Raw genomic sequence first — 23,053 nt, 5'->3', positions numbered from 1 at the left:
AAGATTTGAATCAAAATCTTCGAACTAAGCCGATCGCTTCGCTCGCGGCTTTCTTTATTATTTTAAATTTGCATATTTCCATCAAAAGTTCATAAGGTAAAAAATTTCGTTTATTTTTACTAAGAAAAAAAAGTTTTTGATAATAAATTTATTTTATTTCGAAAAAGTAGCAATAATCGTAAAAGGATATTGATAGGCTTGCTAAAGTAACTAATTTTAGCTGTCAAATACTTTTGTATTTTGAAGTAAATTAGTATAAATTTGTTTTTACTTTTATTTCGAAAAAGTAACAATAATCGTAAAAGGATATTGATAGGCTTGCTAAAGTAACTAATTTTAGCTGTCAAATACTTTTGTATTTTGAAGTAAATTAGTATAAATTTGTTTTTACTTTTATTTCGAAAAAGTAACAATAATCGCAAAAGGGTATTGATAGGCTTGCTAAAGTAACTAATTTTAGCTGTCAAATACTTTTGTATTTTGAAGTAAATTAGTATAAATTTGATATTATTTTAACTCCCTTTGAAAACCTCAATTTTCCATACAGAGGGAACGGGAATAGCATCCAATATTCCCTGAGAATGGTTGCGCATTCTCAGTTCCCTCTATATTTCGAACGAAGCTCTCATCGGTCTTTTTTTTAATACTAAACGTTTTTTTCCTGTCACTTTTAGCTAAAATTTGGGTTTGCTCACCTGTGGTGCCAGAATGCACTTACCGCGACAATTGTGAAATGCAAAGATGATGCCGGAAGGAGTGGCAATACTGGCAAAAGCCACTCCTACTGGCACCAGAAAGACTAGAAGGGGGCCCCGACCTTGAGAAAGGACCCCCTTCCCGGTCTTTCTGGTTATCATCAACGATAATTTATCTCATACCGAAATGGCTCACCAAAAAGGTGACATTTTTGGCGCCAATAATTTGATTTTTCTGATTCTTTCTATTTAGATATATTTATTTAATATTCATATTCCTTTATATTGCCTCATATTATTTCCCATTTTTAATCATATTATACAAATCTTTAGTAATTTTTAATGTTTTGAGCTTCAAAATCTTGTTCTAACTATTTTCATTCATATATCCTAGAAAAAATTAAAAAGTTTTTTAGAAATAAAAATGTTTGTATGTAAAGTATTGAAAATATTCTAGATGAGAAGACATTCTCCAGAAGAGATTGATATTGATTGGCTTTGTGAAGCCATCACAAAATCAAATAATGGAGTTAAGTTAACTGATATTTGCGCGAAAGCTAAAATAAATCATGAAGGCAGAGTTATATATAATCATACTATCTTAAAGTATTCCTAGAAATTTCCAAAATTAACCGAAATATAACTGTACAGAATTACTATTTTCGAGATAAAATTCATATGGAAATACTAATTCATAACGCTTTATGTTATATAAAATTTAATTTATAAAAATTTCAAAATAAATCAAATTTAACACAATGAATATAACTGCAATCGAGGTTTTTGACGATTGATTCTTACGAGAAGTTTTCCAAACTTTGAGTTAATGTCTTGACATTAACTCAAAGTTTGGAAGTCTAATAAGGGAAATTGTAGGCTATGAGGTACTGATTATATATCAGTGCCTCATAGCCTGCAATTCCCATTAGAAATGGGAGAAACTTTGTCCGCATAACTTATGATGCGGACAAAGTTTCTCCCATTTCTACTTAGAATGAAAGGGCAAGAGGTATATAGGTACACTATATATCTCTTGCCCTTTCCTTCTTACCTAAAGACTTCCAATCTTATTTTTTTTCCAAGTTTTCCCCTAAATTTAAATCTTATATAATATAAATAAAATGCATGATATCAATCACAAAAATTAATGTTTATTTTTTAATTAAAATTGCCGCGCAATTTAAGGTTTTCTGTCACTTTTTTGTTAGCCATTTCGGTACGAAACATCATCAACGATAATTTTAACTCATTTTTGATTTTATACCAATATTAGTTACATGCGCACATAGCCTATAGTTAACTGGACTTGTTACCACTGTGATCAATTCAAAAACACACTTTTTTATAATTTTGAAATTCATTTCAAACTCAAGATTAATAACTGAACTTAAACTCATTTACCATTGCATTTACCCCTAGAAATATATTTCGAAACTGAAATATCACAGAATTTTCGCAGATTATAAAATATAAGATTTTATAGTCTTCACATAATCCTTAATTACTCGAATAGAATAACCTATGACATGAGTACTGATATTCACTCATACATATATGGGGTGTAACTATGCTACATCAAAAAGTCTGAATCGTGGGGTCTCAATTTTTTCCCACGGTTCATATCGTCTCCACTTGCCGCAACATATGATTGCGAGTGTCTGCTGCTCAGCCCCGGATTCGCAGCAGACACTCGCAATGTGAAACAAATTGTTCCAGAAAGACCGGGAAGGGGTCCTTTCTCAAGGTCAGGGCCCCCTTCTAGTCTTTCTAGAACTGTAATTTTACTTATTTTTCCGAATCTCAGGGAAAACCGTGTGTGATTTGAACGATCTCCTGAGATACGGCAAATTTGATTGTAAGCGAAGCTCTGGCCTTTGCTAGGGCCAGAGCCTGTATATTTCTTTCTTGCAGGGCCGAGATGAGAGGAGATCGTCAACGACGTGGACGATCTCCCTCAAAATCGGCCCTGCAGATTGTACTTGCAAGCTCTGGCCTCAAGAAAGGCCAGAGCTTCGTATGGACACTCTCTCGGGACTGGATTCCTCTCCGGCCGCCCCGAATCAGGGCGGTCTTTGAGGAAACCGGCCCCGAGAATGGTATCCGAAGCTCTGGCCTTTCCTGAGGCCAGAGCTTGTGATTTTCGTTCAAAGCCAAGTTCCTCTCGGATCAGGCCTAATGAGGACGACCTTCGAGGAACTTGGCTTTGAGAATATGAATTGCGAGCTCTGGCCTCGATGAAGGCCAGAGTTTTGAATTGAATGGTTTGATGGGATGAGCCTATGAGCAGTAAGCTCGTCCCATCAAAACATTCGTTTAAAAATTGAATTAAAAATTATCGTATGCATTCAAAAAATAAAACAATTAATATGAATAATATTATTATGTAATAAAAATAGAATAAAATATATATATAAAATTATTTAAAATTTCCAAAAAATATTGGAAAATGGAATTTTGAAAGAAAAATAAGAGTGGGGGACAAACTCGCTCATTGTCACTTTTCATTAACCTTAAACTTGTAATTTTCATTATTTTTAATTAACCTTATTTCTTTCCCAATTCCTGATTTATTTTATTCACTTACTATTAAAAGTCACATTTTAATAAAATATAATAATTTATTTATAGCATTTTTTACTATACTGTAATAAAAAATTAATTATAATAAATTAAATGTTTATTAAATCAAATGTTTTCTTTGCAATAATATTTTTAATGTTGAGTAAACAATGTTGGGATCAAGTGTATCATTTTTCAGACCTTTCTGAACAGCTTCAAGCATACTGATGCATTCGACTTTTTTAAATTGTGTCATTTCTTCGAAATCTCTTGTGACTTTTTTGATAACTTTAACACTTCTCTCTGAATCCAGACCTTTAATTTGCAACTTAATCAGGAATGAAGGAACAACACTGGAATATAACTCGATGACAAGTTCATCGAGTCGAAGATTTGGTTGTACACCACTTGTATGTGCCGGATACCATTGTGTCAAATTTTTTCTGAAATTAACTTTAAAAGTACTAAGTAAGATCATGAGATATAGCAATATATGTTTAAACTAACTTATATTTTGGTTGTACACCACTTGTATGTGCCGGATACCATTGTGTCAAATTTTTTCTGAAATTAACTTTAAAAGTACTAAGTAAGATCATGAGATATAGCAATATATGTTTAAACTAACTTATATTTTGGTTGTACACCACTTGTATGTGCCGGATACCATTGTGTCAAATTTTTTCTGAAATTAACTTTAAAAGTACTAAGTAAGATCATGAGATATAGCAATATATGTTTAAACTAACTTATATTTTGGTTGTACACCACTTGTATGTGCCGGATACCATTGTGTCAAATTTTTTCTGAAATTAACTTTAAAAGTACTAAGTAAGATCATGAGATATAGCAATATATGTTTAAACTAACTTATATTTTGGTTGTACACCACTTGTATGTGCCGGATACCATTGTGTCAAATTTTTTCTGAAATTAACTTTAAAAGTACTAAGTAAGATCATGAGATATAGCAATATATGTTTAAACTAACTTATATTTTGGTTGTACACCACTTGTATGTGCCGGATACCATTGTGTCAAATTTTTTCTGAAATTAACTTTAAAAGTACTAAGTAAGATCATGAGATATAGCAATATATGTTTAAACTAACTTATATTTTGGTTGTACACCACTTGTATGTGCCGGATACCATTGTGTCAAATTTTTTCTGAAATTAACTTTAAAAGTACTAAGTAAGATCATGAGATATAGCAATATATGTTTAAACTAACTTATATTTTGGTTGTACACCACTTGTATGTGCCGGATACCATTGTGTCAAATTTTTTCTGAAATTAACTTTAAAAGTACTAAGTAAGATCATGAGATATAGCAATATATGTTTAAACTAACTTATATTTTGGTTGTACACCACTTGTATGTGCCGGATACCATTGTGTCAAATTTTTTCTGAAATTAACTTTAAAAGTACTAAGTAAGATCATGAGATATAGCAATATATGTTTAAACTAACTTATATTTTGGTTGTACACCACTTGTATGTGCCGGATACCATTGTGTCAAATTTTTTCTGAAATTAACTTTAAAAGTACTAAGTAAGATCATGAGATATAGCAATATATGTTTAAACTAACTTATATTTTGGTTGTACACCACTTGTATGTGCCGGATACCATTGTGTCAAATTTTTTCTGAAATTAACTTTAAAAGTACTAAGTAAGATCATGAGATATAGCAATATATGTTTAAACTAACTTATATTTTGGTTGTACACCACTTGTATGTGCCGGATACCATTGTGTCAAATTTTTTCTGAAATTAACTTTAAAAGTACTAAGTAAGATCATGAGATATAGCAATATATGTTTAAACTAACTTATATTTTGGTTGTACACCACTTGTATGTGCCGGATACCATTGTGTCAAATTTTTTCTGAAATTAACTTTAAAAGTACTAAGTAAGATCATGAGATATAGCAATATATGTTTAAACTAACTTATATTTTGGTTGTACACCACTTGTATGTGCCGGATACCATTGTGTCAAATTTTTTCTGAAATTAACTTTAAAAGTACTAAGTAAGATCATTTATTTTTGCATAATATAATGCCAATATGGTTTCTTTTGATTTTATTTCATTTATAAGCAAATCAGATTTACCCATAAACTCCACTCCATAAGCGTTCATTTGCTAAATTAAAAAGTGACAATGGGCTAGTCTGTCCCTTTCTCGAAAAATAAGAGTTTGTATAAGAAAAATTGGTATTAGAAAAAATATAGATTTGTAGAGTTAGATTATTTAGAAGTTAAATGAGAAATGAATTATGAAAAAGGAAGTTTAGAAAGATTTGTATATTTATAATTTAATAAAATGAAGAAATCGAACCAAAGAGTTTACAAATGCAATATAATAGGATATACTATTGCATTTGTAAACTCCTTTCGAGAAACGATTTTTGAATGTGACATACATGTCAAAAATTTAAGTAAATTTCTTATCTGAGTACATAGGTGCAGGGTGCCAAGACAAGACCCTGCATTTATGCACTCAGATCGGAAACTTTATCCGCGATGTCACATCGCGGAGCAAAAGTGAGAGCTTTTCCCGATCTGAGTACATAGATGCATGGTGCCAAGGCAAGACCCTGCATTTATGTACTCAGACCGGGAACTTTGTTCACAATGTCACATCGTGGAACAAAAGTGAGAGCAAACCGAACATTTTAACCACAATATACGTTTATGTCAGGATAAAAATATGAATTCCCTGTCCTTGCACAAACTGTTGCTCGCTTCGAGGTTTTGCTTTGTGATTGCGCGTGCAGAATCATTTTAAGCACATTTAAATAGCACAGAGCACATCCACTATATGAATAAAACAATTTTATAACCTCATAATATAAAAATAAATGTTTTGAGTTCGCCATAAATTATGCATTCCCATTATTTTGGATCTATATACTTATTCCTAATAATATATATTATAACTTATATAGTACCCCTCATATCTACTGTGATAATATAAAAAAACGATTTCTGTGTTAAGATATAATTTATCTCACATATCAAACTATGGATTTAACCTATAATAACACAAGAAACATATAATATATACATATGTCTATATGTGCATATGATAATTAGGTCAATATTAGATAATTTTTCGTTCACAATAATCTTATATATCTGACCAAAAACTCAGATTTGCCTGAGAGTCACTGTGGATAATCTCATATGTACCATCTATCTTCCTGTAAAACCCTAGGCTCTAACTCTTTCATTTTTATATGTATGTTGAACCTCGGGTATTCAATTTCCTCCAACGGTTCAGCACGATACGCGTCCGAACTCTCTGGTGAGTTCGGATGGGTCATAGGAAAGCGAGTATGGTTCAAAGATCGTCGCTTTCCTATTCATTTCCATGCGCTGGTCCTCTGGGAAGAGCAAAATGAACTGGTCCAAGGCTTGACGCGCAAGAACAGTAGCCGTGTATGGGACACGTTGGATGTAGTAGTCCGCCAAGGTCGTCGCATTGAGGACCACTTGTTCAAACTGCGAAGCCTGTCTGAACAAGGGCTCGACGATTGGCGAATAGTCCACGTCGTCCTCCACGTCCAGGCAAGCAGGATAGTTCTTCATGAGTTGTTCCATTACCTGCTTGCCTTTTTCTCTGAGCTGACGTGGAGGAACTTGGGAGGCGTGGAGTCTACTACTGTTCTTGGCAACCCTCGCTGGTGCTGGAACTTTCACCCGACGCGAGGGAGCTCGGACCCTGTCATCCTCCTCCTCACTGGATCTTGAAGAGAATACCATAATGGGTACTCTCTTCTTTTGAGGAGGAGGAGGTGGAAGTGCTCTGGATGCATAGTGTCCCATCGGAGGAACATTTCCACCACTTGCTCTTCTTGCTTTGAGTCTCCTGGGGCATTCCTTCTGTTCCTTCGGAGGAGACCCAAAGCTTTGGAATAATTCATCCCCCGTGTTGTCGTCAGGGTCGAGGGTAGTCTTATAAACGAAAATGTCAGATCTCAAATGTCCGATTTAAATTGAGAACTTTTGTCAGATTGTCAAATGTCAGATGTCAAAATCAAAATTGAATACTTTTGTCAGATGTCAAATGAGATTTGAGAACTTATTTTTGACATGTCAAAATATTATTTTGATTTATAATCATATTTTATATAGGGTGTCCAAAGGTGCGTTTAGCACAGCGCTCTATATGAGACTATTAAAGGAGATATATGCTGATTATAAATATATAATAAAAAATATGAATATATGTATATGATGAGTATGTTGTATTTTGGCGCCATGCCGGGATATAAAATGAATTTTGAGACAAGAGGCGGTTTCGCGGGAAATTTTGGCGTTTTTTTTTCATTTTTTAATGAATCATAAAGAAAACATCCTCGCTCTTGCAAAAAAATGCAAAGACTGTAAAAAAACTACGAGACATTGGTAAAATGCTTCGGTATGGATGCTCCTAGCTATTCCACTGTAACGTATCATGTTAGGATGTATCACTTCATGAACAAAAAGGCGCCCATCATAAAAATTGACAAAAAATCGCCGGATCAAAGAAAAATCAAAGCAATTCTTCAAGCGCTAGATGAAGACCCAAGAGCATCACTCAGAAGGATAGAGGAGATGACAAAGATACCACGTACAACAGTCAGTTATTATCTGCAGAATTATTTGAACTACAAACTAGCGTATACACGTTGGGTTCCGCACAACTTTAATTCAGTTCAAAAAAAATCTAGAGTCCAATCTTCGAAAGAGCTCCTCTCTATATTGCGTGCGTATCAATCCAAGAAGTTTCGCTTTTTAGTAACAGGGGACGAGTCTTGGTTTCAATATGCAACAGAAGCCAAAATCATGTGGATCCCGAAGGATGAAAATCCGCAAACATTCCCGAAGAAAAAAATTGACACACCAATGATGATGTTGTCGGTTTTTTGGGGCGTGAATGGCATCATCGCAATTGATATTCTTCAAAAACCTAATACGATGAATGCTCAGTATCTAATTGACAATGTTCTTACTCAAATTATCAATTCTGATGAGTTTGAGAAATCCAAGCAACAAAAACAAAAGTTTGCAATTCATTTTGATAATTCAAGAGTTCACAAAAGTCATAAGGTAATGAATTAATTGGTGGAAAACAATGTCAAAGTTGTTCCAAACCCAATTTATTCACCTGATATTGCACCCTCTGACTTTTTTGAATTAAATATATATTTAAATTTTTAATTTTTATCAAAAAATAATATTCAATATCGTATTGAAAATTTTTCATAGAGATTCAAAATAGTATTGCCAAGTACTTTTCATTTACATTGGAGGCAATTGCACAAGATAGGCGTATGAGGCTACACAATTCTTTCCGTCTCGCGCCGAGAATTGTGTAGTTTACATCGCTATTTACCGCAATATTTTTGGAACAATATTTTTATCTAATGATTTTCTCATTAATAACTCGATAGATATAAGATGTCATTAGATATTTATATGAAATAATATATTATATAGGTTGTTTAGAAAGATATTCAACTATGTTCTCATCATTATATCTATGAGATATGAAATTGGATCATTGATCATCTATCCAGAAAAAAATTAAATTTTTGATGTGCTAAAAAATTTATATTTCATTCTCTATTGGTACCGATGATATTGATTTGTTATATAGACAATATATTAATATATGTAGTGTTATATTATATTCAACTGTGTTCTTTATCAAATCGCAATCATACACAAATTTCGCTCGATTAACATTCCATCAAGATTTTGTCACTTTTTTGATTTTAATGCGCTTATTCTGTTTCTATCTCAACTAATATCGCATATTTATAGATGCTACCAGCAGGAAATATCAAATATATATAGTTTTACATTAAATCCTGCTGTGTATTGCTAAGTATAGCCATTAACTAAAAATTTATTTGATGCGATTCATCCAATGAAAAAGTGAAAATATTCATTATTTATAGATGAGATGATAGAATGAGAAACACACAAATAGTGATATACAATGCGTATCAAATTCTCTTTTATTATATCTATTTATCACCCACGGATTTGAGTAATTGCTTGAAGATTTCCATTATGGCATTAAAAATTTACAAGCAAATTTTATTTTAATTAATACCTGATTATACAAATGTGCTAAATGAGCTTCTATATGGTAATATACGATGATATGATTATTTCGGGTTAGATGCATTTATAAATTTCACAATATAATTTAATTGCATCACTTTAACTATTGCTCGAAGAAAAATTGAATATTTTTGATGTGATCTCATTTAAAAAAGTTGATTGGGTATATATTGTTGCAATAATAATGCATGATATAAACAAGAAAATAGCTCTTTATATATCTATATTAATATATCCCTAATATCATAATCAGAATTAATGAATCCACATTAAATATTCTCACAAAGTGTTGTCTCCAGTGTCATTGTTGCCTTCGACTTCTTCGTCGAGTGCAGTGAATTCGAATTGTTGTGAAGTTTCTTCGTTCATGACTCCTTCGTTCTCGTACTGGTCATACTGTTTAAGTATCTCGTACTCTTCAGCTGTAAAGTCTTGTTGAACTTCTATGTTATTTGAACCCGAATTGTCTTCGAATTGCAATTGTTCAATTGAATATCTTTCTCTGAAACTACTTGAACTCTTCGAGAGTAGTTCTCTATTCTTCGAGTTGTTTTGCAACCATCTGTCTAGAGTAGTTTGCCCACGTTCCATTAAAAAAATGTTGGACCACTACGATAGATTTACATTAACGTACAAAGACACAAAATTTCAATAAAAATATTTTTAAGCCGATATGACGATTATTTATTAACTTTACATAGCGGCAAAAGTGCCAAATAGCATATAGGTATATTTTTAGACTTCATTTATGAAAAAATATTTTTATCGTACCAAAACCGTTCCTTAGGATTAAAAAAGTGTCAAAAACATCAAATAGGTTTTTTAATGTGCTGAATTCAAAAATTATATTTTTATGTTTTAAAAATTAATAAATACATCACTTTTACACATCTATTATATAATTTATGAATAAATTAATGTTTTAAATATATTATAAATGAATGAAATAATTAAATTATTTATAGGAATAAATTTATAAAGTTTTCAAAAATATATTTTTCTAAAAGGTCAGTCAGTCAGTCAATAGAAATATTTTTTAATTTTATTTGGAATTTCTTTACCTTTCCAAAATTCTCTTTCCATTGGACCTAAGTGTGTCGGTTTGGATTCTCTTAAAGCATTTGATTTAATTTCATCTTCAACACCACCTTCATATCTAACTTTATATTTATCTGTTCTACTATTATAACTTAATATTTCTGCTATAACTCCTCTTTTAGCGTCATCCAAAGTTTTTGCAAGTCTTCCATTACTACTTTCTACTAACTTGTGTCTCGGATAAAATGCAACAGAGTCGTCTTCAGCTCTTATTAAAAATCCATTTCCTTGTGCAGAATCTAAAATATAATAATTTCTACTTAAATTTAAACGTTTCTTTTTAAACGGTTTGTCGTCTTTAATGACTCTCACTTTTGTGCCAGGAATGAGATTAAATTTCTCTGAATTTATGATATTGTTTGATTTTTCACGTTTTTGTGCAATATATTCTTTTTCTTGTTCTTCATTCATTTTATCTGGTCTAATACCAGTAGTTGAATGCGTAGACGAATTATATACTTTAATAAAATGTTTCATAGAATTTTCTGTGAAATCTCTTTCTTGGTTTAAATCTCTTAAAGTACGAATAAAACGGTTTATAATACCAAGAATATTATCATTATGGTCTTCAGTAGTATAATGTGTTATTTTATTTTTTATTAGGAAATCTGTTACTTCTTCACTTAAATATGCACTGTCTTGGTCCGATGTTAATGTTTTTGGTTTACGTTTTGAAACAAATTTTTAAGAACTTTTAATACTTCTGCAGTTCCTTTATTTTCCATGGGATATGCGTATGCCTTTCTAGTATTAACATTAATAAATATTAAAAATGGTTTTCCATTTCCATCTTTACTTTGTATTAATGTGTCAGATTGGTAAGAGTCGGGAGTATTTGAATAAATTGGAAGATAGTAGTCATATGGGTTTATTTTAGTTTGATGTACAACATGTTGGTCAAAAAATCTTTTAACCGCTTTTCTGTCTTCAATTCCAAAACTTCTTGCCGCCTCATTAAATTTTTTAAATGTTCTCCATGGATGAGATTCAAACACTTGTTCTAAATTCATTTATATAAAGTTAAAGATTTTATTCAAGACGGTGCCATGCATATATAGTTATATATGGAGGCAAATAGTCTGCATCAGAACCTGTTGCATTTGTTATAAAAGTATGTTGGTGATTTCCAGCATTTACAGTATGCATAAAACCTGAATCTTTTGCTTCCCACGACATTCATGGTATCCATCCACCTCCTGTTTGAGTTGGTCCCGAGCCTGATTTAAATTGACCTCCTTCACCAAAACCAACATTATGTGAATGTTCTCCATTAAATGTAGTCCAACCACTGTGTGTATGTGGTGGAAGGTTTGCTTCAGTAATTTTCTTTGAACCTCCATGGATATAAGATTAGTTAGCACAGTATAAGAATTTGTCTACAATTTATTCCCAAGTACCAAAACCTAAAACTTTTGAAGGGCTTGTTGAGTTCATTGACGTATAAATAGAACCGATAGGATATAATGTTTGCAATATTTCAGTCTTTAATGTTTGAAGTTCTGTTTTGTCAGCTTTGTCCCCCATTATATCTTCATAATTTTTAACTTCAACGATTGTAATGAAAAACTCTGGATTTAAACACATGTCCATTTCTGCAGTTGCTGACCATATTTCTTCATTCCATTCAAAATAATTTTCACGAATATCTTCTCTATTAAATCTAAAATGTACTCCTGTCTTAATTCTGTTGAAATGCGTATATATTATGCCGTCAATGACTTTAGTTTCATTTGTTCTTTCAAGATATTCAGAATAATCTGAACCAAGTCGCACTCCCTCACCTGTTTTCACTGTATAATGCGAATGTCGTTTGTCAGCCTTTTTGTCAATAGTTTGCTGAATTGTTTGAAGTTCTTCATTTACATTTTCAAACATTCTTGGTACTTCATTTGTTTCAAAGTTTCTAACATGCCCTTCAATGTTTGTACATTTGTTATCTAAATTGTTAAGAGTGTCTTTTACACTTGTACTTGGATTTTCTAATGGCGCACTTGAACCAAGGGTATAGTTCAATATTATGTCATCTGCTCTAACAGTTGTAAAAGTGTCATGCGTATGGTTTTTATCTGCTTTATTATTTATAACATCTTCATAGTCTTTAAGTTTAACAATATGGGCATTAAAATATGGAGCTAGTATTTATCTCCTTCAGAAGTTTTTGCCCAAATATCTTCATTCCATTTAAAGTACTCGTGAATATCTGCTCTACCTATATCAAAATATTCATCTGGTTTAATTCTTTTATACAAAGTATATGCATTTCCATCTATAATTTTAGTTTCATTTGTTTTTTCCAGATATGCTTCATATTCTTCACCAAGTATTACACTTCTATTTGCGCTTTCGGCAAAATAATGTCTATGGTTTTTGTCAGCTTTATTGTCTAAAGCGGTTTGTAAGTTATTTATGTCAGCAATGTTATGAGTATGTGTTTCAAGTTCTGTTCTTCCACCAGATGAACCAGAAGAACCAGAACCTTTCCTAAGTTCATTTAGAACATCCACTTCACCATTTTCTGTGTCAATAATGAGGCTTTTTGTTAAAACCTTTCCTGTTTTAATAGATGTTTGTATAACTTCTTCTTCTCCGTGTTCTGCGTCATAGTCTTCATCCAATCTTGTAAAATCTGTCATCTGGTCGCTTAACAAACAAAATTGTCTAAATATTTCAGCAATTTGAAACTGAATTGTTAGATATACCGCAAAGTCATCTTCGCCAAATTCTATTTTAGCTTTTGCAAGAATGTCATTAATAAAATCTAATAAAACAGAATATCTCGGATAATATTCAAATAAGGTATTATATGCTTTTTGTTCTGGTGTTTGTGTTTCTGTTTCTGTTTCTGTTTCTTCAACATCACGTGCTGTTATTTTTGCTAGTTTTGCTGTTATAAAACTCTGCATAAATGTCTTTGCTTGTGATATTAAATCTTTTTGGTCTTTAATAGCATTAAATAATTCTGTATTATTAGTCTGCAATAAATCTCTGAGACTTTTATAACTATTAATATATTCATTTATCTTTTTTCCATGCAAAGTTTGAGCCTGATGTAAATTTACAAATTGTTTATTAATAATACCGATTTCAGTATTGTTGGCAGCGGCATATTCTTGCATTGATTTTAAAACGTCAGCCAATTTGTCAAAAGGTCTTGTGTCCTTGTCAATTTTAAGAAATTCTGTAAATTTTGCTAAAGCTTCGTCGCCAACATTAGATTCAAGAACATTTGTTTTTCCAATTAAGTTATGTATATTTGTATCTATATTTGAAATCCACGAGGCTAAAGTATTTGCAGTGCCTGTAGTATTTTTAAGAAAGTCAAAAGCATTTTTCATATCCGCTAAAGCTTCAGAACCAAGGACAGCCCATATTTTTCCAACTTGGTATTGAAGAGCTCCAAATGAAGCTGCAGTTAAACCAGTATTTATTAAATCCCATATCCATGTTTTTGCAGTTTTTCCATCTTCACCATCTTTGCCATCTAAACCATTTTTACCTTGTGGACCTTGAATTCCTTGAGGACCTTGAGGTCCCGCATCTCCTTTATCTCCTTTAAGTTCATCTTTATGTTCATTGTAATATTCTAATGTCATTAAATGCACATCTGGAGTATTTCCTGCAATACCTAAAATTTGTTTTTCATTTACGACTAAATTTTTGAGACATTTAATGTTGTCGTCAAATCGACAGCTATTTAATAATTCAATGAGAACATTAAGTACTTTAACTAATGAAGCATCCAATGTAGAAGTTATGTATTGAACTGTTCCGTCGGTTATGACAGGAACCCTGCTAGTAGTAATGAAAGGGTCATATGTTTGCAATGTATTAAAGTCAATAATTTTCTTTTCATTTCCGTCGTCAATAATAATATCATGACCGTCTACGGTTAATGTTGTATTTTCATTTACTAACTCATGTGCTATATTAGCTTCATTAGTTTCATAAGCATATGTTGCAATAGTCATTATTTTAATAAGAATAAAATGTTATTCTATTTGCAAAGTACTGACCCAAAAGAATATGGGACATTAAAGCTTCAAACTAACTTAGGTCTTCAGAGCAAACCATTAGCATTCAGAGTTTTAGATTTTAATACTACAGCTTCCTTTGTCATAACTGACGAATCTGATTATATTGTGTTTGAAAAAGAAAAAACAAATTATGTAGTTAATTTTAATAATGTCTCTAATTATAGATTAGACAAACTTGACACAGAATTAGATAAACTTGTAAAGACAAAAATAAATGACATGAAAGTCGAAATGACTTCAATAGGAACTTTAAAATTTAGTATTGAAAATAAAGAATTTAAGATAATAGGTATGAATCATAGAGCACAACTTTTACTTGGTGCATACCATATAGAATTACCTATTTCAAGTGTCGACAATGCTATTGAAATGAAATCTGTTCAATATGTATGTTATGGAAATTGTTTATATGTGGAATCTAAAATAAGTAATATAACAGGTATTTCAGGAGTTTATAATAAAAGTTCTATTGAATTTAAATCTTTCTGTTATGAAGTAAATTCTATGTTTATTCCTCATGTACCTGTTTTAACATTTTATCACGGTAAATGGGTAAAAATAATGCCACATCATTTGAAAGATATGTATTTTAGAATTGTTGACTTTCAAGGAGAACCAGTAGAATTAAAAGCACCAGTTAGAATGACTATTGAAGTAAATTTTTGGTCAAATGTTAAAATAGATGTCGAAAATGAAGATTCAGAATTAAATATTTAATTTAAGAGAACATATTTTAGACAAAGTTTATAATCTGAAGAAAGTTTAGTATATTCATTGGAATACCTATATTTAAACTCAACTCCTGCAGTTCCTGGTGTTTCAATAATTCTTATATTACCTATTTTCATAAATATTGGAGTTTGACCACAACATTCTATTTCAGGGTCGAGATACTCAATGACACATTGTTTGTTAGTTATTCTTGAAATAACATTCTCCAAGTCCTCCTTAGTTAATATAATTTGATTTTTACTTATAAGATTTGTCAAAAGTTTTTTGTCGTCGCAAACTAACAAAGTATTTGAAGGATATTTTTTGAAAGGATATTTTGAAAGTTTTGATAAAATATAATTTGTAAGTCGTTTCATATCATAATCTCCATTCCATTGTCTTAAATGGTGTTTTACAATAATTCTTTCCATTTCTTCAGAAGTCTTTGACATACCAGATTGAATAAATTCTACTATAGCATAATATTTCTTCTTTCTTCTTATATATCTTTGTAGAAAAGAAATTAGTTCACTATCTGGAACTTTAACTACAGAGGCTTGAAATTTTGACATAAATGTTTTAGCTGTTGAATCCATTGAATCTGAAGTTGAAGAAATTATAATTTGGTCATAATATGAGTCATTTCCTAAACGTTCTGTTATGAGAATATGACGAATGAGATTAAATGTTTTACCTGAGCCCATTTTTCCACAATAGAAATATACACCATTTGAACAAAATTCGTAATCTTTACTAAAAGGAAGAATGAGTGAAGAATTTAATTTTTCAGAATTTTCATTCATATCTTCATCTACTTCTTTAAATAATCTTTTCATTTTATCCCTATTAAAAATGCAAATTAGAAATGTTCAGAACATTACTCCGCAACTTAATGACAAGAGTATTAAAATTTATTACGAACATACATTTTTGACACCAGTTAATATAAATGAAAATGTTTTAACTTATGAATATCCAAAACATTGGGTAGATTACGCAAGCGGTGAAAAAGCTATTGAAATAAGGCAAATTCGAACCATTCCTGCAGGATGACTAATACAACTTGTTAACTTTAGTGTTGAAAGAGAAGAGAAAAAATATCCATTACAAATTTATTTAGATTTAAGTCCACAAGAAGATATGACAGTTTTCAATGCTAAACTTAAAGAAATGTTGCAAACTCAATTAAATATGGTATTGTATCCAAATGCAGAAGAAATAGAAATATCATATCAATCGGATTCAAATATACTTCAATTTAAAATTAATTCAAATTTCAAAGATAAAGTAGGATTTGAGATATCTCGAAAAAATTGAATTTATTGTAAAGAATGAAGAAGTTCATTTTAAGATTGAGTTGATTTTCAACCAAAACGAGAGAGCATGCAGGCAAATGAAATTCGAAAACTGAAAGGAATGACATATGCAAAAGAAAAGATTCAAATAACGCAAGCGAAATATAGATCAGTTAAAATCACAATAAAATTTCGATCTTTTCTACAGGGAACTAAAGGCGATGAGGCAATAATATATAATCAGTGCCTCATAGCCTTTAGTTTGTTATTAAAAACGAGAAAACTTGTTCGAAATGATAAACAATTGCGAACAAGTTTTCTCGTTTTAAGAAGGGGATTGTTCCTTATGATGCATCCATTATAAATATATACATCATAAGGAACAATTCCCTCTAGATAGCTAGGAAACCCTAAATTAACTATTAATCTTTGAGATATTTTTTATTGAGGTTAATACGTTTTTCTAAATAATTAAAATGTAAAATTTTGATTATGAACTCATCTCTAATATTTTGGCTCCTTAATATATTTGAATCATGATCTTTGAGAAGAGTTCTCAAAAGTATTCACAAAAGCTATTTTTCCTTGAAATTTAAAAATCCTGTTTATCATATATTACCGAATTCAATTCCCTACATATTTCAAAATATTCTATGAACATTTCAATTTTTGAAAAAAAACATATTTTTTCCAAATATATTTATTATCATATTTCTAATAATATTTCCTAAAGCGTCACTTTTTACTTCCTCGACGATTATTTCCCTCTCAAAAAATTCAATAGCTTACATTTTGACAGAACTTAGTATGTAACATATTTTAAAAAGAATTGGAATTGAAATTGAATTGTTTAGTCATTTAAAAGACTTCATAGCGTTGGAATATTTCGCTTTCATTTGCTTCTTTGCTTTCTTTAACTTCTTCTTCCTCTTCCTCTTCTTCGTCGTCAAGGTTAATTGGGTCACCAACGAAACCAGCAAGGAAAATTTTTACACGTGTACCTTTTGGTTTTTGAACGGAAAACTTAACTTCTTGTGTGAAAACATACTCACAGTCTTGTTTGAACTGGACGGAGTAGTGAGTAAATTGGCACAATTTATTTGGTGTTTTTCCCAAAACGTAGGCGTGTATGACAACTTTTTCACCAAATGGAATACGTTCTGGTTCAACCATTGCAATTGTTGTGAGAATATGAGTGAAATCAGTCTAATATGCGCTTGGGTATATTTTGAAACTCTTTGAAACTTTTCCTTCAGGAATGTCAAAATAAACACGGAAGGAGTTTTGTTTTCCATATTGTTCTGCTTCTTCTAAACAATTGTACGAAATTGCGTAAGGTTTGAATATCCTGAGCTTCGAGTACATTTGAGACTGGCTTGTTTTAGGAAAGCATTGTATAAACTCGTCAATGACTTGAAGACCAATGACTGTAGCAGTGTATGGCAAAATTGTTATGAAAAAGTCAGCGAGTATAGTTGGGTTCTTGACCTCGTTTTCAAACTTCTCAACTGCTTTTATAATAGCGTCGTAAAACTCACTGTAGTCTCTTTTGTCGTCATTTGACAAATTTTCAGTGTAATTTGTCATGAACTTAATGAGTCTCTTTTTTGCATGTTTGCGACGTGTACTATCCCATGTGGCAGGGTCTGTATTTTGTTCAACTTCAAAGTCTTCTGAATCCGAGCAATCTGAAACTGTCTTCACTGTAGCAGTAGTTGGTTGTGGTGCTGGAACTACAACTGGTGCTTGTGCTTGTGGTTGAGGTTGAGGTTCTGGAGCTTTTAATTCAATTCGGTCTGCAAGATGTTTCATTGGTTGTCTTCCTCTTCTCTTCTTCACAGTGTTTAAAGGTGGGGGAGGTGGGGGAGGTGCTGGTCTAGAAGCCATTCGACCAATTCTTGGCTTTGGAGTCATCATAAGAAAATGACACTTTTTTTAGTTTTGAATGAATTGCTTTGAAAAAGTATTTTTAAGAGAATTTAAATGGTCTATTCAAAACCACCTTTACCTTTCTTCGGAAATAAAAGCAGATGTAAAGATATTATTTTAAAAGAATTAAAAAAGCTTCCTGAAGGTTTAATTTTCGTAGACTTATTCGGAGGGTCATTTTATATTTCGCATTTATGTCATTCTATATTTCCTGACAGTGTTATTATATGTAATGACTATGACAACTATATGGAGAGATTAAAACATATACCAGACACAAATAAAATATTATTAGAATTAAAAGAAAAAATAAATATTAAAAAATCTGACAAAATACCATTAGATAAAAAAGAAATTGTAAGAGATGTTTTAAAAAATTCGAAATATATTGACTGGGATACTATAAGTGCTAGGCTATTATATTCTGGAGCTATTAGAGTACATGACATTGAAACATTAATGTCAAAAGGATTTAATGAAGACATTTCAAAATATATTGAAGGAATAACATTTGTACGAAAAGACTGGAGGGAATTATATAAAGAATATAAAGACAAAGAAAATATATTCTTTATTTGCGACCCTCCATTTTATAATACATGGGATTTTCAATACCATGTTGTGCATGAAAAATAGCGTGACTTCACTTTTGACAAAAAGTGACACTATTTCTGATGGTTTTGTCATTTATTTGTCAGATTTATAAATGGATAATAATGCTGTAAATCAGATATTAATTAAAAATATTTAAGATTTATATTCGAATTGAAAAGCAAAATGATATTTTTTTAATTGAAAAACGTTAATATCTGATATTTTGAAGTTTGTAATATTTGTTAGTATCTTAAATTATGGAATGCATACGTTTTTTATGTTCTCAATTTTAAAAAAATTGTGAAGAATTTAGTTTTTTGGAGATGGATGTTTAATATTTGTGAGTGAGAATGCAAGCAGGAGTTTGGTACTTTAAGGCTAGGTTGAGATAGATTTCCCATTATATTATCTGTGAATATATTGTTTGAAAATTCAAGATATAAAATATATTATCAAAAAATTTTATATTTTTAAATACAATAGGGTGGAAATATAGTACGATGAGATAGCAATGATATATTTTATAATGGGAGGTAATCTGAAGATAAGTAGCAAATTTTATGCGATTTTGATTGGGAGTTGGAGGGTGTGAGTACTATAGCATGTAATAGTATCTCACACCCTCCAATTCTTCCTATGGCGCCGAAAAATTTTTGGTGAAATGTCGTCGCATTTCACCAAAAATTTTCGGCGCCATATAGAGAACTATAGTCTGCGAGGTACTGATTCTATCTATGTACCTCGCAGACCATAGTTCTCAGCCAAAATGTCAAAAATTTCGGAAATTCGAAATATTTTTTTGAGAAAAAATTAACCGTTTAACATTGCCAAAAATCTAAAAAACTCACAATTTTTTAAATTGATAACCCTCAAACCGTTTCCAATCAATAATTTGAGAGTCTATATGATAATGTAAAAGTTAAACATTCAAGTATTAAGTATTTTTTTAAAATATTAAGTTTTTTATTTTTCCAATAAAATTCTAATATCAAATATTTTTATTTAACGATTAATTTTATTTATATTTTTATAGTTTTTTTGTAAGAAAAAATATTGTTAGGGTTTTATGGATTTTCAATTAATATACAAGATAATTCATGAATGTATATATTTCCAAGTTTTTAAGGATGCAACACTTTACATTTGTAAACTGTCAAAAATGAAGTCACGCTATTTTTCATGCATTACAGGATTTTCAATACCAAGCAGATTGGAATTTAAAAAATACATTCGAAACATTAGATGTATTAAATAAACATAACTGTTTTTATTTTACTTCAGACAAGAGTGGTTTAGAATGTGTTATGGAATGGTTAAATGAAATTCACAATTACGAATTTAAATATAATAAAATAGAATAGGAAAGAGGTCCTATTAATTGGCGTAAATGTCATAACAAAGAAATACTTTTAGTTTCAAATGTAGGTCAGTCAGTCAGTCATTGACTGTTTTCAAAAAATTTTGGGATGTCAGAAAAGTGAAAAATTTAATTTTTAACATAAGGCAGGAAATTTAATTTAAGCCATTAAGTTTCATGGAAAAGCTAGGTCAAGGTCAGGTGTGTGGGGCTTCCAGGGGCTGCGCCCCTTCTAGCCCCTAAAAAACCTAGAGGAGGACTGACCCCAAGACTCCGATGAAAAAGAAAGATATTTAAATAAAATAAAATTTTTTAATCTTAAATAGTTTTTTACTCAGTATAATCTGAGTCTTTAACATCTTCAAATGTTTGTTCCTCTTCATTATCCGAAGATATAATTTCCTCGACTTCTTCTTCGTCATCTGGTGCTACGTGTCCAGCTATAAATACTTTGTAGAGTCCATCTGGAGGTGTCTGTATTATGAATGTGGTATCGTGTAAGAATACAAACTCAACATCCTGTTAGAATTGGCAATTTGAATGAGTGAATTCTGCCAATTTTATAGGATGTCCTTTGGTAGCTTTCGGGAAGCTTGAAATACTAACTTTGCTACCGTAGGGAACTCTTTCTGGTGTATCTAACGCTATAGTGGATATGACATGGAAATTGTCTTGAAATTCTGGTAAAGGTTGTATACAATATAACCGTTTTGACTGTCCTGGATTGGTAAAAAAGTATACGTAAAAGGACCTTTGTCCATACTCATCCAATTCTTCGAGATAGTTGTAGGTATTGGGATATATGCTGACATACTCAGCAATTTTCACATTTTGCAAATAAGTTTGCATATTTTTGGGGAAAAGTCTAATAAATTGGTCGATGGCTTGTAGTGCAATTAGGTTTGCTGTAACAGGCAAGTATTGAACAAACAAGTCCACGAGAACACATGGGTCTTTAACTTCATTTTCAACTGGTTGCAAACTATCCATAACAGACTGAAACACTTCCGAATAATCGGTGTCGTCTTGAATTTCCCATTGGTTTTTGAGTTTTTCAAGGAGTTGAAGTCTTTTTTAGCATATTGCCTGCGAACACGTTCAGATATGGTAGTGTTTTCTTCTGTATTTTCTGTATCTCCTGATTGAAATTGCTTCGCGAACGCGAGGTATCTCATCTGGGACCTTGTCGTCATCGATGACGCGCTTGGTTGTTCCTCTGTTGTTTCGTTTGTTTGTATGGTATTTTCTTGAGTAGATTGTCTTGAATTGTTGGACAATTGGTTTGCAATTGGAGAAGACTGTAAAACTTGTCCTGTTGTGTCTGGTACAACTGTATCTGTTGTTTCGTTTGTTTGTATGGTATTTTCTTGAGTAGATTGTCTTGAATTGTCCAACAATTTGTTTGCAATTGTATGAGGAAGTTGCTTTGGTATTATAGGAGGTCGTAAGGGTTTTGAGAATGATGAGACATAAGTTGTAGGAACTTTAACTGCAGAGGTAGTCGACGAATTGTTTGCGACACTTGTTCTTCCTTCCATTATGAAAAATGAACTGTTTTTCGGACCACTCATAGAAAAGTTTAAAATAAACTGTTTTCGTCAACGGAGACCCCTCTATTTTTTATTTTATTTAATAGTTACCGTTGAAAAACCGTTCCATCTCAAATATTGAATGAACTATAAACGTTTTTTGTTTTCTATATGTTTCGTACCGAAATGGCTCACAAAAAAAGTGACAGAAAACCTTAAATTGCGCGGCAATTTTAATTAAAAAAATAAACATTAATTTTTGTGATTGATATTATGCATTTTATTTATATTATATAAGATTTAAATTTAGGGGAAAAATTGGGGAAAAAAATAAGATTGGAAGTCTTTAGGTAAGAAGGAAAGGGCAAGAGATATATAGTGTACCTATATACCTCTTGCCCTTTCATTCTAAGTAGAAATGGGAGAAACTTTGTCCGCATCATAAGTTATGCGGACAAAGTTTCTCCGATTTCTAATGGGAATTGCAGGCTATGAGGCACTGATATATAATCAGTACCTCATAGCCTACAATTTCCCTTATTAGACTTCCAAACTTTGAGTTATATTCATTGTGTTAAATTTGATTTATTTTGAAATTTTTATAAATTAAATTTTATATAACATAAAGCGTTATGAATTAGTATTTCCATATGAATTTTATCTCGAAAATAGTAATTCTGTACAGTTATATTTCGGTTAATTTTGGAAATTTCTAGGAATACTTTAAGATAGTATGATTATATATAACTCTGCCTTCATGATTTATTTTAGCTTTCGCGCAAATATCAGTTAACTTAACTCCATTATTTGATTTTGTGATGGCTTCACAAAGCCAATCAATATCAATCTCTTCTGGAGAATGTCTTCTCATCTAGAATATTTTCAATACTTTACATACAAACATTTTTATTTCTAAAAAACTTTTTAATTTTTTCTAGGATATATGAATGAAAATAGTTAGAACAAGATTTTGAAGCTCAAAACATTAAAAATTATTAAAGATTTGTATAATATGATTAAAAATGGGAAATAATATGAGGAAATATAAAGGAATATGAATATTAAATAAATATATCGAAATAGAAAGAATCAGAAAAATCAAATTATTGGCGCCAAAAATGTCA

General features: G+C 31.1%; 7 protein-coding genes and 1 pseudogene across 8 annotated transcripts, besides 13 other annotated features; 1 reads left to right on the top strand and 7 right to left on the bottom strand.

Moving 5' to 3' along the window:
• Positions 1 to 691: part of a mobile genetic element that runs on past the window's edge.
• Positions 663 to 691: a terminal%2Cinverted (terminal inverted repeat of MuDR-3_TvMULE3 transposon ID:TVAGG3_0115650).
• An 844-nt stretch (positions 692 to 1,535) lies between these two features.
• Positions 1,536 to 1,742: a mobile genetic element.
• Positions 1,743 to 3,164: 1,422 nt separating this feature from the next.
• Positions 3,165 to 3,201: a terminal%2Cinverted (terminal inverted repeat of MuDR-5_TvMULE4 transposon ID:TVAGG3_0115630).
• Positions 3,165 to 5,449: a mobile genetic element.
• Positions 5,412 to 5,449: a terminal%2Cinverted (terminal inverted repeat of MuDR-5_TvMULE4 transposon ID:TVAGG3_0115630).
• A 1,095-nt stretch (positions 5,450 to 6,544) lies between these two features.
• TVAGG3_0115620 (uncharacterized protein) lies at positions 6,545 to 7,093 on the bottom strand (the record flags this gene model as incomplete). The annotated part of the gene is made up of 1 exon (XM_051223327.1): positions 6,545 to 7,093. One exon carries the CDS (start codon positions 7,091 to 7,093, stop codon positions 6,545 to 6,547), a length of 549 nt encoding a protein of 182 aa, XP_051108313.1.
• Positions 7,094 to 7,399: 306 nt separating this feature from the next.
• Positions 7,400 to 7,427: a terminal%2Cinverted (terminal inverted repeat of Mariner transposon ID:TVAGG3_0115600).
• Positions 7,400 to 8,443: a mobile genetic element.
• Positions 7,496 to 8,443, top strand: TVAGG3_0115610 (annotated as a pseudogene). Its single transcript has one exon. A coding segment is annotated over exon 1 (948 nt).
• A 1,218-nt stretch (positions 8,444 to 9,661) lies between these two features.
• TVAGG3_0115590 (uncharacterized protein) lies at positions 9,662 to 9,973 on the bottom strand (the record flags this gene model as incomplete). Its single annotated transcript, XM_001300047.1, has 1 exon — positions 9,662 to 9,973. The coding sequence occupies one exon, from the start codon at positions 9,971 to 9,973 to the stop codon at positions 9,662 to 9,664; it is 312 nt and encodes a 103-aa protein (XP_001300048.1).
• A 433-nt stretch (positions 9,974 to 10,406) lies between these two features.
• Positions 10,407 to 16,557: a mobile genetic element.
• Positions 11,864 to 12,355, bottom strand: TVAGG3_0115580 (keratin-associated protein family; the record flags this gene model as incomplete). The annotated part of the gene is made up of 1 exon (XM_001300045.1): positions 11,864 to 12,355. One exon carries the CDS (start codon positions 12,353 to 12,355, stop codon positions 11,864 to 11,866), a length of 492 nt encoding a protein of 163 aa, XP_001300046.1.
• Positions 12,613 to 14,448, bottom strand: TVAGG3_0115570 (organellar and viral DNA polymerase type B; the record flags this gene model as incomplete). Its single annotated transcript, XM_051223326.1, has 1 exon — positions 12,613 to 14,448. The coding sequence occupies one exon, from the start codon at positions 14,446 to 14,448 to the stop codon at positions 12,613 to 12,615; it is 1,836 nt and encodes a 611-aa protein (XP_051108312.1).
• Positions 16,558 to 16,852: 295 nt separating the features above from the next.
• Positions 16,853 to 16,929: a mobile genetic element.
• Positions 16,930 to 17,294: 365 nt separating this feature from the next.
• Positions 17,295 to 17,335: a mobile genetic element.
• Positions 17,295 to 17,335: a terminal%2Cinverted (terminal inverted repeat of ISTv3 transposon ID:TVAGG3_0115540).
• Positions 17,336 to 17,378: 43 nt separating this feature from the next.
• Positions 17,379 to 17,693, bottom strand: TVAGG3_0115530 (uncharacterized protein; the record flags this gene model as incomplete). The annotated part of the gene is made up of 1 exon (XM_051223325.1): positions 17,379 to 17,693. One exon carries the CDS (start codon positions 17,691 to 17,693, stop codon positions 17,379 to 17,381), a length of 315 nt encoding a protein of 104 aa, XP_051108311.1.
• Positions 17,694 to 17,726: 33 nt separating this feature from the next.
• TVAGG3_0115520 (attachment subunit-related family) lies at positions 17,727 to 18,434 on the bottom strand (the record flags this gene model as incomplete). The annotated part of the gene is made up of 1 exon (XM_051223324.1): positions 17,727 to 18,434. The coding sequence occupies one exon, from the start codon at positions 18,432 to 18,434 to the stop codon at positions 17,727 to 17,729; it is 708 nt and encodes a 235-aa protein (XP_051108310.1).
• A 2,911-nt stretch (positions 18,435 to 21,345) lies between these two features.
• TVAGG3_0115510 (attachment subunit-related family) lies at positions 21,346 to 21,938 on the bottom strand (the record flags this gene model as incomplete). Its single annotated transcript, XM_051223323.1, has 1 exon — positions 21,346 to 21,938. A coding segment is annotated over one exon (593 nt), but the record flags the coding sequence as incomplete, so codon positions are not given.
• Positions 21,939 to 22,283: 345 nt separating this feature from the next.
• Positions 22,284 to 22,490: a mobile genetic element.
• Positions 22,491 to 23,053: the final 563 nt, after the last annotated feature.

Source organism: Trichomonas vaginalis, chromosome IV, assembly GCF_026262505.1.
Source record: "Trichomonas vaginalis G3 chromosome IV, whole genome shotgun sequence".
Classification (NCBI taxonomy): domain Eukaryota; phylum Parabasalia; order Trichomonadida; family Trichomonadidae; genus Trichomonas; species Trichomonas vaginalis.
This window is presented reverse-complemented; position numbering and strand designations above follow the sequence as displayed.